Source organism: Anabrus simplex, chromosome 9, assembly GCF_040414725.1.
Source record: "Anabrus simplex isolate iqAnaSimp1 chromosome 9, ASM4041472v1, whole genome shotgun sequence".
NCBI classification, from domain to species: domain Eukaryota; kingdom Metazoa; phylum Arthropoda; class Insecta; order Orthoptera; family Tettigoniidae; genus Anabrus; species Anabrus simplex.
This window is the reverse complement of record NC_090273.1, coordinates 144,234,788-144,249,149: the sequence shown is the minus strand read 5'-3', so window position 1 is coordinate 144,249,149 and position 14,362 is coordinate 144,234,788. Positions and strand designations below refer to the sequence as shown.

The window sequence follows — 14,362 nt, the reverse complement described above, 5'->3', positions numbered from 1 at the left end:
TTACGAACTTGCCTGTTCGTTATGACACTCAGTCAAATGCGTGGATGACCGCCACCCTATTCAAAGACTGGTTCTTTCATCATTTTGTGTTACAAGTCAAAGAAAGCTTCAAAAACCGTGGTCTATCAGAAGACAGCAAAGCCGTCCTTTTGGACAACTGTAAAGCACATCCACCAGTAGCTGAGTTAGTTTCTGGAAATATATTTGCTACACTTCTGCCGCCTAATGTTACGTCACTGATTCAGCCAATGGATCAAGGGGTAATCCAGAATTTTAAATGTTTTTATAGGAGTTCTTTCGTTCGCAACCTGTTAAACGCTGAGTGTGATGTAACTGAATTTCAAAAAGAGTTTAATGTACAAGATGCCATCTATGCTGTCGCACTGTCCTGGAGTCAAGTAAAAAAAGTTACTTTATAACGGTGCTGGGGAAAACTTGGCGAACTGCAGATCCTACATTTGATTCAACACCACAGACTGTTGAGGAGGAACAACATCCCAAATCAGTGTCTAAAGTTTTGGATGTTGTAAGAAGTGTAACCAACAACTATCCTTTGGATAACGTATCTAAAGAGGAACTCGCGGAGTGGATTCAAATGGATAACAATGAACCTACCGAGCAGGAGCTAACCGATGAGGACATTATCCAAAGTGTATTAAACCCTCAACCTATACACAATCTTGAAGAGTGTGACACAGATGAGGAAACCAAAGAAAAGGAGAGAATCAGCTGAGCAGAAGCTGCAGAGTCCCTAAATAAATTCATCACTTTTGCTGAGTGTAATACTGATTATAATGCCACTGAACTTATTACATATCATCAGAAATAATTTTTTAAGTCACAATAAAATATTGTACAGTTCATGTATGTAAACTGTATGTGTTGAATGAAAATTTGGTGCTGCCCTAATTTTGAGCTAAAGTTATTAAACTAATGATTCTGCTGATCAACATTTTACTGCAAAATGCTGTGTTACAGCTGTTTTCATTGTACGGCTTAACCTATATTGTAGTAAGAGGTACCGCCTGATAATCCAGCATTTTCAATAATTTGGCACCGGGCTGGTCCAGAACTTGCCGGACTATTGGACTTCGACTGTACAACGATTAGAGACTTCCTTGTAATATAAAGAAGCATTTTAATGCCATCTGTTGAAGTAATAATCAATTACATCACTGTTTCGTCAATACCACAGGGCACTGCATTGCCCCGTCGATTCGGCGGCTATGTAAGTCGAGTCTAAGGTAGCGCACCCTGTCGATTCGATGGTTAGGTAAGCCAAGGGGTTAACATTATTCCCTAATTGCTGCTTATAATTCAAGAATTCCTTCTCCAATTCCAGAAATGTTTATAATATATGATCTTGAAAGCTCTTTCTGATTATTTACCATTCATCTTGTGTTTCCCAACACTGCACTTGTCCCTCAACAGTTCAACTCTCATTTTCCTCCCCATATACAGTACTCAGTCAACTATAAGTTTTGTTCCTTGTTTGCAGAGGAAGCTATAATATGTTAGGTTTGCACCCTTGCTGTGGTATTTGCAAGCTCCTAGAACGGAAGGAGAAGAAGAGTTGCTGCACAATCAACATGGAATGGGGCGTGGAAGAGAACTAAATCACTGTAATACAAGTGAAACTAGACTCCAGTGGAGGTTTTTGGCTTAGTGTAAAGAATAAGGAAGTTTGTGTTTCAACATTACAATGACATGGTAAGACTTCCTCTGTTGATGATAGTGCTGGAAGCAAAGACATCACCAACTCTCAGCATTGTCACCGAGAGAATTCAAAGAAATCTGCTTCGTAAGCAATGAATAGTCATAGGAAATGAAAGAATTGTGCGCACACTGTGTTGAAGCTTTGGTGTACAGTAGAATATGTCACTTGTGTTAGCAGAATGTAGGTTAAGAGGGTTGTGTTTTGGCTTGCAAATGTTATGAAATCGCACTATTTCCGATCTCCATCGACTCACCTATGTCGTCTTGAGTGTTTTAGGTCTTGCTGGTCTCCAGAAGCTCAACGAGAGCAGTAGAGGTACTCAACTGCCTTGGCTTTCATATGTGGAAACTTGCCATAAACAATATCTTGCATCATTAAAGAAGACTTTAAACTTGGAGCGTACTGAAGAAGCACAGGACGGTGACTGACAGTAGCTTTACATCAGATAAGAGACTGTTAAAGAAACACAACTGGCAGTCCATCTCAAATTCTTTTTTCTGGACAAAAAAATTGTTGCTGTGAAAGAAAAACTGAACAACCAGAATGATTGAATGTATGCTTGCAATTCTCTGGAAGTCACTACCACTTCCCAAAAATGGAAAGAGGTCTCCAACCAGCCGAATGATGAGCAGCACATAACTACATTTCTGTGAAAGAGGGGCACAAGCATCATTCTGGAAAAGGTTGTGCAGTCCTTAAGCCCTATTCTGTTCGTAGCACTGGATATTCCAGCAGGACTCGGTGCCTGGCCCACAAGGTCATGTCGACTCAGCACTAGTCGGAGTGCACCGTACCTGAGTTCGGTGCTGCTTATCGAAGCTCTGACATTAATCCACTGGACTTTTTGTTTATGGAATGTTATAGAGAATGTTATATTACCTGCTGTAATACCCATCAAAGTATCGATTCTTTAAAAGCAGATTTGGTGAAAGCAGCAGCCTTAGTAGTGGTGTGTTTCAGCGATACATAAGTGGCTGGATTGCTTTCAGAAATGTATTTTGAAGTGAAGTTTGTCACAGAAGTTGTTACAAGACTCCAGTAATGAATAAATAACATTCATGCCCTTGTTTTAGTTGTCATTTCTCTTTACACTAGCCTTCTTTGTATGAGGGACACAACTTATGGGATGACTAGATAGATTTACAGTTTATAAATTTCATTATAATGATCCGTATTGACTTTGATACAGTTTTGGTTTAGAGGCAGTTTCCACCTTTCAATACTGTTTTATTATTATTATTCTGCATTACATAGGACTAACACTTAGCTTAACTTCTATTTTAGGTCATGTTTCATCTAACATGCAAGACATCTTCAGCCAAAAATGCATGCAAAAAATGACAAAGTATGTTGGACACTGATACAATGTTTGTTTAAATGTCAAAAATGCTTTCTAACAACTTAAATTCCTTAAAAACACATTATACACTGCTAAAATGCTTGGCTAAGTGTTCTTCTTCTTCTGCACACACTGAGTACGGTTATGTACCAGTGCCCTCCACTTCGTTCTGTCTTTCCACCATTCAGTCACTGTGCTGCTGTCCACGCCTCTTGCTTTGATGCTCTCCACTACAGAGTCTGTCTGTCTCCTTTGAGGTTGTTCTCTGGATCTCTTTCCAGTAATCATTTTCTTGAAAGCCTTCTTCAGAATCCACTCGTTTTGCATTCACATCATGTTTCTAAACCTGCTTAGCTTTGCTCTATCAGTCCTTTCTTCCAGTGTATGAATACAGACTTTTCCATATCCTCTTCTTATTCTGTCCTGCCTAGTCTTGTATGCCCTCTAGAACTTATTATTATTATTATTATTATTATTATTATTATTATTATTATTATTATTATTATTATTATTATTATTATTATTATTGTTGTTGTTGTTGTTGTTGTTGTTGTTGTTGTTGTTGTTGTTGTTGTTGTTGTTGTTGTTGTTGTTGTTGTTGTTGTTGTTGTTGTTGTTGTTGTTTCCAATGAGGCCTGCTAAGGACCATGAGCCAATTTCAGTTCAGTTCTTCATACTTTGTTGTTTTCTCTTCCCCTCCTTCCAATATTCTTTCATCCTTTCACTATGCTGTTTCTTTCTGTCCTCGGACCACTTCGCACCAGGCTTGTTGCATCTTCCTTGGAATCTTTCCATACTTACTACCCTCTTTCTAAAAATTTCTCTGTCAGCAATTTCTTCTTCTCTTATTTATTTCTAAATCTTTCTTTATTTCTTGAGTCCAGCTAGTTGTTGCCTTTTTATCCCAAAGGTACTTGAAAATCCTTTTTGTTAATCTGGAATCGTCCATTCTGTAAATATGTCCAAAAAATTGCAATCTCCTTTTCCTTATAGTTTCTGTTATGTTTTCTATGTTCCTGTGTATTTCATCATTAGATCTTAATTTCCATACTTACATTGTTTTCACAGGGCCTAAGATTTTTCTCATGATTCTTCTTTGTAGTACCTCAAGTTTATGTAATCTATAGTTTAGTACCAGGCATTTACTTGCATGTAAGCATTCCGGTTTCACCAATGTAGTGTAGTTCCTTATTTTAAGATTTTTAGATAGACACTTCATTTATACTGCTCTTCTTTCTCTCAGTCAAGGTCTCAGTTGCCTTGTTGCAAGTATGACACAATTTAGGCTGCTTCTGTATCAATTTCAACTTTCTATTTTATACTCTGTCAGATAAGAGATACACCAAAATTCTGTTGGGCAGGTGATGGCCAAGTTTCAGTTTATTTGGTTGAGAAAACACCAGATTTATCTCCAAAGAAAGATCTTTTACATATTGACATTGTTTGGCGTGGTGAGCCAAATGGACTTCCAAAGGTACTTAAAAAAATCTGACTTCCTAGGCTGGATTTCAATCTACATTCTTGGGATCCAGACTCCGACATTACATCACCGATCCACAGAGGATAATAGGAAATAGATTTATAAACTAGAAATGAAATTACTGAGCTGAGTGGCTCGGATGTTGAGCGCTGGCCTTCTGAGCCCAAATTAGTGGGGTCGATCATGTGTCAGTCTGGTAGAATTTGAAGGTACTCATATGCTGTCCTTGTGTCTTGTGAGGATTGTGTTGACTCAGATGAATATTTTTCTTCTCCATCTGAAGACAAAAAGAGTGATAATTGTCCCTCAATCGTGATCTTGTCCTGCTAAGACAGTTTGAATTTAGCTTCTCTTTTCAGTGACTTTGAATGTTGTATTATGTTATTTCCTATGTTTTTTGTGTTCATAGTAACTGTAATATTTAACCCTGCTGTTTTTAATTATCGATATGCCAATATAAGGCTTCTAGTGTACTGTATTCTGTCCATGGAGGCAGCCCGAATAGTTGAGGGAGCCTGGTATTGAGTAAAATATTATCAGTGTACTTGTGTATACTAATATTAGTGGAGAGTAATCGTGGGAAACATTCAACTGATTCCAGTAATTATTCTTTCTTTCAGATTAGTATAGGCCTTGCGTAATTATGCTGGCTTATCTGAGGAGCAGGTAGTTAAAAAAATAAATAAAGCAGATCAGAACACACTGTTACAACACGGAGCTCACCTAGTGTACTTAGATTTCAATCTGTTTACAAGAAAGTTAGTATGCAGATTCTTCCTTTCACCAACAGTTTTCTGGAAAAAACTACTTTTCTGCTTTATCCTATTAGTCTTATTGGAAAGGAAATGTATTTGCTTGCAGGATTTAGGATTAATTTTCCGTTTTGTATAAAAAATATGCATTATCTTTGTAGTTTATTGTTTTAAGAGAAAGTATAACTGGGCAGCCATAACTCTTAATGATTTGCCAGAAAAGTGCACTTTTACATGTTAAAGGAGCATTTAGAACATGCTGCCCAGTATGATACAGCTGGGTGGTTGGGTGAAAATCAAAATTTGTATTTATTAGAGATGTAAGCCCAACAATCATATACTTATTCACTATGCGAGAGGTAGAAAGCGGCAGCAGTCGAAGAAAATGTGGACCTATCCAAAGAAAATGTACACCTACTGTAGGGCAGTAAAAGGAGAATGCACTGCCTAATATGTTACAAGAACTGGTTCCAGGAAAGGCTAAGGAGAGAGATGAAATATAACTTTAACAGAGAGAATGATCAGGGTTAAATTGTTATTGTTACTGACAGTGCACAAATCTAATTAAGTCTAAGTTAGCTGCAGGAACTGCTAGTCTTATTATATAATGTACTATTTTATTTTTGATAATTGCTTTATTTACAGCTTGTCCTACGTACGGTCCATACCTTGTGTTGGTACAGCCATTCGATTAGTCTCTGTCAGTGAGACAATTGGTGATATTGCTACCGTGAGCAACTCCGACTCGGGCAGTTCGCTGAGGCTCTATACCATCAATACCGCTCTGGTGGGAAATGTGAGCACGAAGGTTCCTATCACAGCAATCTGCTTCTCCTCTGCTCCTGAAGGTGTCTCGGTGAATGTGGTAGCCACAGGGCTTTCAACTGGCACAATCAGGTAGGTGCCTTTAGTCTGTAACACAGCATATCAAATACAAAATCAAAAGATTTATAGATAAACACAGTAGTAAAACCTCGTTAAGACATTTTTGCAGGGGATAACAGAAAAGAACGTGTTAAGCGAGAAAACATACTACTGAATATACGAATAAAAACTATCCAGGGATACGGATACACTAGATACGATTTTTTTCCAACGTAGGGCATAAATGTCATGTATCTGCGGGTACAGTGAAAACTAGATCTACCATTTCTAAAGATGAGAGGATAGTATTTAAAAGTGGTGAAAAACTCGAGGGAACAAATATGAAAACCTTTTCCGCTGTGGCTTATAAAATAACAAGTGCAGTGAAACGTGTGAAAAACACCAAACACAAATACGAAAACGTGCACGGGGGCCAATAAAAATATCAAAGTATTATTTCAGAGCAGTGGGTTATTAAACATTATTTTCTGGTCATGCTCTTAGACAATGAATTGCAGATTACACTCGAGACTTGACCATGTGTGACTGGGAGGAATTACTTTGGCCACCATTTTGAATAAACTTTGACGAACTCCAGTGATCGAGTCGAAACTCGAAGATACAAGTTCAATATTTGCAACCTCTGCATGCTTTAAGGTGCGGACGCTAGTCCATTTTCTGACAGATCCTTCATTGGCAAGGAATTTCACGACTCTTTCTGTATCCATACCTAGGCTAGCGTATCATGCAACAAATATTTGCTATACTTCTCTGTGCCACTCAACACAAAATAAATTTCTAAATTCTGAATGGAATGTGAAATATACGTACAAATAGACTCACTGTGCATATCTGCCAACTTTCCCGATTTTCGACAGTTTTTCCCGCCTCCCGAATATTCTATTATTTCTCCTAATTTTAGCTTATTTTTTGGCGAACTTCAAACATTTGTTTTCAAATCCCGCTGTTTCAGCTTTTGTACGCCAGTGGCCGGAAGTCCTTTGCTCATTGACCGCTTTCAAACGAAATATCGGCATTTATTAATGCGCGAAATGTGCGATGTTTATTGAAACCTGTATATCGATTGTCAATCTCTCATTCTCGCGTGTTATTTTCGTGTTCGTTCACATCAGTCTAGACGATTCTAGAGGCTAGTCGTTGTATACGGAGTCATGTTTAGTAATTTAGTGACAGAATTTCAATGACTTTTCTAGAGATTTTAGGAGCCATTTGGAGACAATTCTGACTAATTTTAATTTATCTCGATATAAAAAGATGGGAAAAAGCGAACATCTTGGTGGAATGATGAAGTGAGGGCAGCCTGTAAACGTAAAAAGAAGGCTTATCAGAAATGGCTCCAAACAAGGGCCAAGGCAGACAGGGATTGGTACGTAGATGAAAGAAACAGACCGAAACAAATAGTTGTTGAATCCAAAAAGAAGTCATGGGAAGATTTTGGTAATAACCTGGAAAGGCTAGGTCAAGCAGCAGGGAAACCTTTCTGGACAGTAATAAAGAATCTTAAGAAGGGAGGGAAAAAGGAAATGAACAGTGTTTTGAGTAATTCAGGTGAACTCATAATAGATCCCAGGGAATCACTGGAGAGGTGGAGGGAATATTTTGAACATCTTCTCAATGTAAAAGGAAATCATCATGGTGGTGTGGCGAACAGCCAAGCTCATGGGGAGGAGGAAAATGATGTTGGTGAAATTATGCTTGAGGAAGTGGAAAGGATAGTAAATAAACTCCATTGTCATAAGGCAGCAGGAATAGATGAAATTAGACCTGAAATGGTGAAGTATAGTGGGAAGGCAGGGATGAAATGGCTTCATAGAGTAGTAAAATTAGCGTGGAGTGTTGGTAAGGTACCTTCAGATTGGACAAAAGCAGTAATTGCACCTATGTATAAGCAAGGGAACAGGAAGGATTGCAACAACTATCGAGGTATCTCATTGATTAGTATACCAGGCAAAGTATTCACTGGCATCCTGGAAGGGAGGGTGCGATCAGTCGTTGAGAGAAAGTTGGATGAAAACCAGTGTGGTTTCAGACCACAGAGAGGCTGTCAGGATCAGATTTTCAGTATGCGCCAGGTGATTGAAAAATGCTACGAGAAGAATAGGCAGTTGTGTTTATGTTTCGTAGATCTAGAGAAAGCATATGACAGGGTACCGAGGGAAAAGATGTTCGCCATACTGGGGGACTATGGAATTAAAGGTAGATTATTAGAATCAATCAAAGGCATTTATGTTAACAATTGGGCTTCAGTGAGAATTGATGGTAGAATGAGTTCTTGGTTCAGGGTACTTACAGGGATTAGACAAGGCTGTAATCTTTCACCTTTGCTGTTCGTAGTTTACATGGATCATCTGCTGAAAGGTATAAAATGGCAGGGAGGGATTCAGTTAGGTGGAAATGTAGTAAGCAGTTTGGCCTATGCTGACGACTTGGTCTTAATGGCAGACTGTGCCGAAAGCCTGCAGTCTAATATCTTGGAACTTGAAAATAGGTGCAATGAGTATGGTATGAAAATTAGCCTCTCGAAGACTAAATTGATGTCAGTAGGTAAGAAATTCAACAGAATTGAATGTCAGATTGGTGATACAAAGCTAGAACAGGTCGATAATTTCAAGTATTTAGGTTGTGTGTTCTCCCAAGATGGTAATATAGTAAGTGAGATTGAATCAATGTGTAGTAAAGCTAATGCAGTGAGCTCGCAGTTGCGATCAGCAGTATTCTGTAAGAAGGAAGTCAGCTCCCAGACGAAACTATCTTTACATCGGTCTGTTTTCAGACCAACTTTGCTTTACGGGAGTGAAAGCTGGGTGGACTCAGAATATCTTATAAGTTAGAAGTAACAGACATGAAAGTAGCAAGAATGATTGCTGGTACAAACAGGTGGGAACAATGGCAGGAGGGTACTCGGAATGAGGAGATAAAGGCTAATTTAGGAATGACCTCGATGGGTGAAGCTGTACGCATAAACCGGCTTCGGTGGTGAGGTCATGTGAGGCGAATGGAGGAGGATAGGTTACCCAGGAGAATAATAGACTCTGTTATGGAGGGTAAGAGAAGTAGAGGGAGACCAAGACGACGATGGTTAGACTCAGTTTCTAACGATTTAAAGATAAGAGGTATAGAACTAAATGAGGCCATAACTCTAGTTGCAAATCGAGGATTGTGGCGACGTTTAGTAAATTCGCAGAGGCTTGCAGACTGAACGCTGAAAGGCATAACAGTCTATAATGATAATGTATGTATATGTATGTATGTAAAATGAATAAGAGTTTTGTCTGCACATTGCTCAGAATTTTTAAAAAAATTATATTTCCGTACCGGCCGTGACCATAGCGACAAGGGCAAATGCAAGTTTTAATTTTCCGTAATGTCTGTCTGTCTGTCTGTCTGTCTGTCTGTCTGTCTGTCTGTCTGTCTGTCTGTCTGTCTGTCTGTCTGTCTGTCTGTACACCCATCACGAGAAAACGGCCGAAGAGAATTGAATGAAAATCGGTATATAAAGTCGGGGAATAAGCCACTGCAATCTAGGCCATAAATAATTTTATTCACGCTGAGTGAAATGGTAGTTTAGGGGAAGGCCTAAATGTAATTCTCAAATATTTATGTTTTTATTGGCCCTGTTGATAAATACTACATAACTAAAATTATATATTATTAAATTTCATATCGTTTATGTCTTATACATTTTTACCGTACCGGCTATGATAAGAGATATTAATGAATTTGGATTATTGTTGTTAAGTCCGTATAAGCGCCAGGGTATGAGAAAATGGGAGAACAGAATTTAATGAAAATTGGTATGTTAAGTCGGGGAATAAGAAACTACAGTCTATGCTATACATAATTTTATTCACCCTGTTCGAAATGGTAGTTTAGGGGAAGGTGCCAGAAATTTAATTTTTAATTACCTATCTTATTGACATAACAAAAGTTACAGAGAATACAATTTCTGATTATTTATGTCTTATTCATTTTTACTGTATGTACTGACTAAAATTAAATTAAATTGTGAGGATGATCATAAGAATGAGAAAAAAAAGTCATGTAGGAACGATCGCCTGAATAATAACACAAGAGGGAGTCATGAAAGAAAGGACGACTCACTTTACATTAGATGCTCTAGTCGGAAGAAAACTAAATGTGAAGTCCTGCAGTATAGAAAGCTCATCAAATTGATCAACAATAACATTGCATTGGTCATTGTTTGTTGTGATGTGCTTTGTGTATTCTTCTGCCATTTATCTCTGATAGATGGGATTACTGCTGCGTACCGGTATTGAGTATAACAGCCTGCCTGAATATTGGCGGGAAGTAACAGGGAAGTTAGATCTCACTCTTCTTTAGCATGCTATTCCTCTGGTTCATAAATTTTCTGATACTACTGGTACGTAACACACTGGATCATCATAGTATTCCAGCTATTCAATCCCTACTCTGGGGTGGGTAGATAGATAGATAGATAGATAGATAGATAAATGTCTTTATTGGCGTAGTTAAGGCCATGGCCTTCTCTTACACTAAATTGGAATGAGCAGTGTGCACATCTAAACGGAATAATTACACAGGAGTGTTCGCGGCTGTTTGCGTCCTGGTCATTCTAGCTCGGGAACTTTGAACTGTTAGATCGACACCGTATTATTTTCGTTAAAAGTAAGAAAATGTGCTGTTTTTCATTTTTTCGAATATTCCATATGACAGCATTGCTTTTAATCGTAACATTCGTACTGACGTCATTGTAATGACCTATGTTGACACTTCAGTTGGGAAAACTGTAAGGACAGGCTTTCCGAGAATTCCGTAGCAAAGCACGGGTACATCAGCTAGTTATTTGATACAGATAGCATTGCGCTTTGCATAATCGCACGGAAGCTTGATCAATCTATGCATTTGCTAAGTAATGGCATCTAAGTGCACGACTGATTCACACGTGTGGAGCATGAATTCATGCTATTTTTTGAAATATTATCTGAGACCGATCATCTCATTCACATACTTCCTGTGAGGGAATAGAGATGTGTAATTTTTAGCCTTGTAGCCTCGTATAGCAACAGTCGGGCTTTGAGACAATAAGTGTTATAAATATATCATAGTACTGTACTGTGCTAGACGTAGAATAAGCAGTTTTACCCAATATTGTATCTCCTGATTTCTCCTGATTTTTCCTGATTTTCATATCAAAGTCTCCAGATTTTTGTTTTTGTAAACTTGGCAGGTATGACTGTGTTATTCAGCAATCTTGCTACTAACCGGCAAGCAAAACTGAACATTCCTGAGGCTAATGGCTTGCTCCTCAAAGGTGCAACTTATCCTGTGAAGTTCAGGAATGAAAGGCCTTTTTCCATAATCACACAACTGTGGCGACGGCTCTTATCCAAGTTGAAAATCACGTTTCTTTCACAAGTGATGACAAATAACATTTTCAGGGCTAGGAAAAAGTGATCATACGAAGCAGTAATAGCGAAAATTCGTGGTGTGATAAGCGAGGTATTTTTATATTGATTTAATGCAATGAGAATCGGGACTTTGAATTTACGACGCGCTAAGCAGGAAAACGCGTTAATGAGGAACGCACTAATGAGATTTCACAGTAATAGGTCAACATTGGAAGAGGAGAAAAGGACAAATATGTAAACACAAAAGGATAAGGACAGTGCATGCACTGTCGTCTTTAAATAGGCTCTCTCTTCATCAATCCCACTTGTTCAACATCCATTCGTTCTGAGTCCCCAGCCAGCTCATTCCAATTTCCCTGCTTCAATACTCTCAACAGATCTGCAGTCTTCATGTGGGAAGTCTAGTATAAGGAGAAATCTGGTATCTAAAGACATGCAGTTAGTTACTCTCTTAAATTACGTATAGGTACAGTATTTAGGAACATATATTTTAATCTGGGTGAAATTGGTGAAATTTGTTAAGACCTAATAAGTGTGGTTCTGGTGAACATACTGTTCAAGATATTCACAAAAACAATCGTGGCGAGAGTCAGAGAAGAAATAGATGAGTATCTACCAGAAAATCAATTCGGATTCAGGAAAGGAAGATCAGCTATTAACGCCATACAATTACTACTCAATAACATATGGGAAGTCCTTGAAAAAAGAGAAAAGTTTTACGTAGTGTATATAGACTTCACAAAAGCATTCGACCTCATAAATTGAGAACTTGTGACCCAGAAGCTGGAAGAAGCCCTCAACAGAAACAATCTGTGGACTAAAACCATAAAAATGATACTACAATGGAACAAAATAAGAATCTCTGACTATATATCTCTCTCAGAACCGATACTTCAAACAAACGGGGTATTTCAGGGTGACCCAATTAGCCCATTACTTTTCATCCTGGCAGCAGAAGAAATAATGAGAATAATTCATAAGGAAGATGTAGTATCATACGCCTATGCCGATGATATAGTGATCGGATCAAGAGACATCACAAAACTACAAAAAGTGATAAAAGATATGGAGGAATGGTGCTACGAACATAAGTTTGAAATTAATACATCAAAAACAAAAATGATGGTATTTAGGCAAGGTGGAAAGATCCCAGCAATGGCAGAAATCTTCATAAAGAGGCAGAAAGTAGCCATAGTAAACGACTTCAAGTACCTTGGCATTACTCTGCAAACAAGTGCCAAATGCTTTACAAAGCATGTAACAGAGAAAGCAATACAGGCGGTACGGGCGATGCACGAAATCAGCTACATCAGATCACTCAGCCTAGAGATGGCGATGGCACTATTTAGATCAAAAATCGTGCCTATACTAACATATGGGATAGAAATCATATGGCTGTACCTCACAGAAAACAACCTATCCTCTCTAGAAAGAGTAAAAGCTCTATACATAAAAAGAGCGATCGGTGTATCCAATACTACAAGATCAAGACTCGTCTACCTCCTAGCGCGAGAATCCTTCCTCATTGAAGACTTCAGAACACACCTGACTCTACCCAACACCAGAGCATCAGAAAATCTCGTAGCAACACTCAGCAAAAAAATAGAAGACATTCCTTCAGAATTCTTTGGAACTGGGGCCATGATAGACTGGACATGGACAACATCCAACTTCGAGATGGGGCACGTATTCACAAGACTGGCAGTACATGGTTTCCACCATCTAATTTGTACCAACACCTCATACCATGAACCGACAGAGACATGTAAGTGCAAACTATGTGAATACATGTGTGAATGTTACCACGTAGAACTCTGCATCGTAAGAACAAAAACAATTAAAGAATATGCAATCCAAGGCGCAAGCATGCGAGTACAGTGTATATAAATGTATTATTTTTCTCTCTTTCTGTATGGCTATTTGGCTGCAATAAATATATTAATTAATTAAATAAACAAATGGAACTTGCTGGCAGATGTGATCCCTTAGCAAACCACACCCATGTGTGATTGGATCGAGTAGCTTATTTGGGGGTTTGTATTAGAAGCTTTCTACTCACTGTGTGTTTCAGTGAACAGTGTGTTATTAACACATTGACTGAAGTGTTCTCCTGTTAAGGTGGCACTAACTGAAGTTTTGATGAAGAGAAACACAGTGCCTCGGATTCACACTAAGACCAGTTTTAAATTTTTTTATAATATAAATTCCTGGAAAACCATTAAAGATATCAAAATTGTTGTTAAATTTTCCTGACTATTTTCAATGGCCATTTCCATCAACTTTCATTTTCAATAGGAATAAGGTATATTATCTCAAACTACATCAGTCATTATTTTTAAATGTTGTTGAGCGTTAGGGAAAGGTACCCCAGTATCGGATGGCACTCAGTATCGGACAGTATCAGTTTGGGGTTTCCAGTACAATGTTGCAGCAACTTTTGTACAGGTAGTAACAGGTTTCTTCTAGGGAGGCTTGAGAGGGACCATTGTATTAACGTGAACCGAGAAGTGAACATGTGTTAGAAAATTTCCTGTGTTTGACCTACTTCTGCCTGCTCTAGGATAATCTTGTGAACCTGTTACTACAATACTGGTGAGTGAAATATAATTTCCAGCATTATTTATTAGTTACCATATGTTAATGTAAGAGTATGGAGGATGGCACTGCTTTCCTTTACACGTGTTATGTATGGTGATTTTTTTCAGTTTTTCGTGTAAGGAACTCAGTATCGGACAAGCTTGCAGCACCGGGTATCAGATAAAGATATTTGTAGGTTCATTGCCGATTCTTAAAATACTT

General features: G+C 38.3%; 1 protein-coding gene across 1 annotated transcript in view; it reads left to right on the top strand.

Annotated features, from left to right (window-relative positions):
* Window positions 1–14,362, top strand: part of mv (lysosomal-trafficking regulator mauve) — a 546,555-nt gene that overhangs the window by 508,353 nt on the left and 23,840 nt on the right. The window contains exon 42 of the mRNA XM_068229176.1: window positions 5,934–6,185. Coding sequence (XP_068085277.1) covers window positions 5,934–6,185 — 252 coding nt within the window. The remainder of the gene's footprint in view (window positions 1–5,933; window positions 6,186–14,362) is intronic.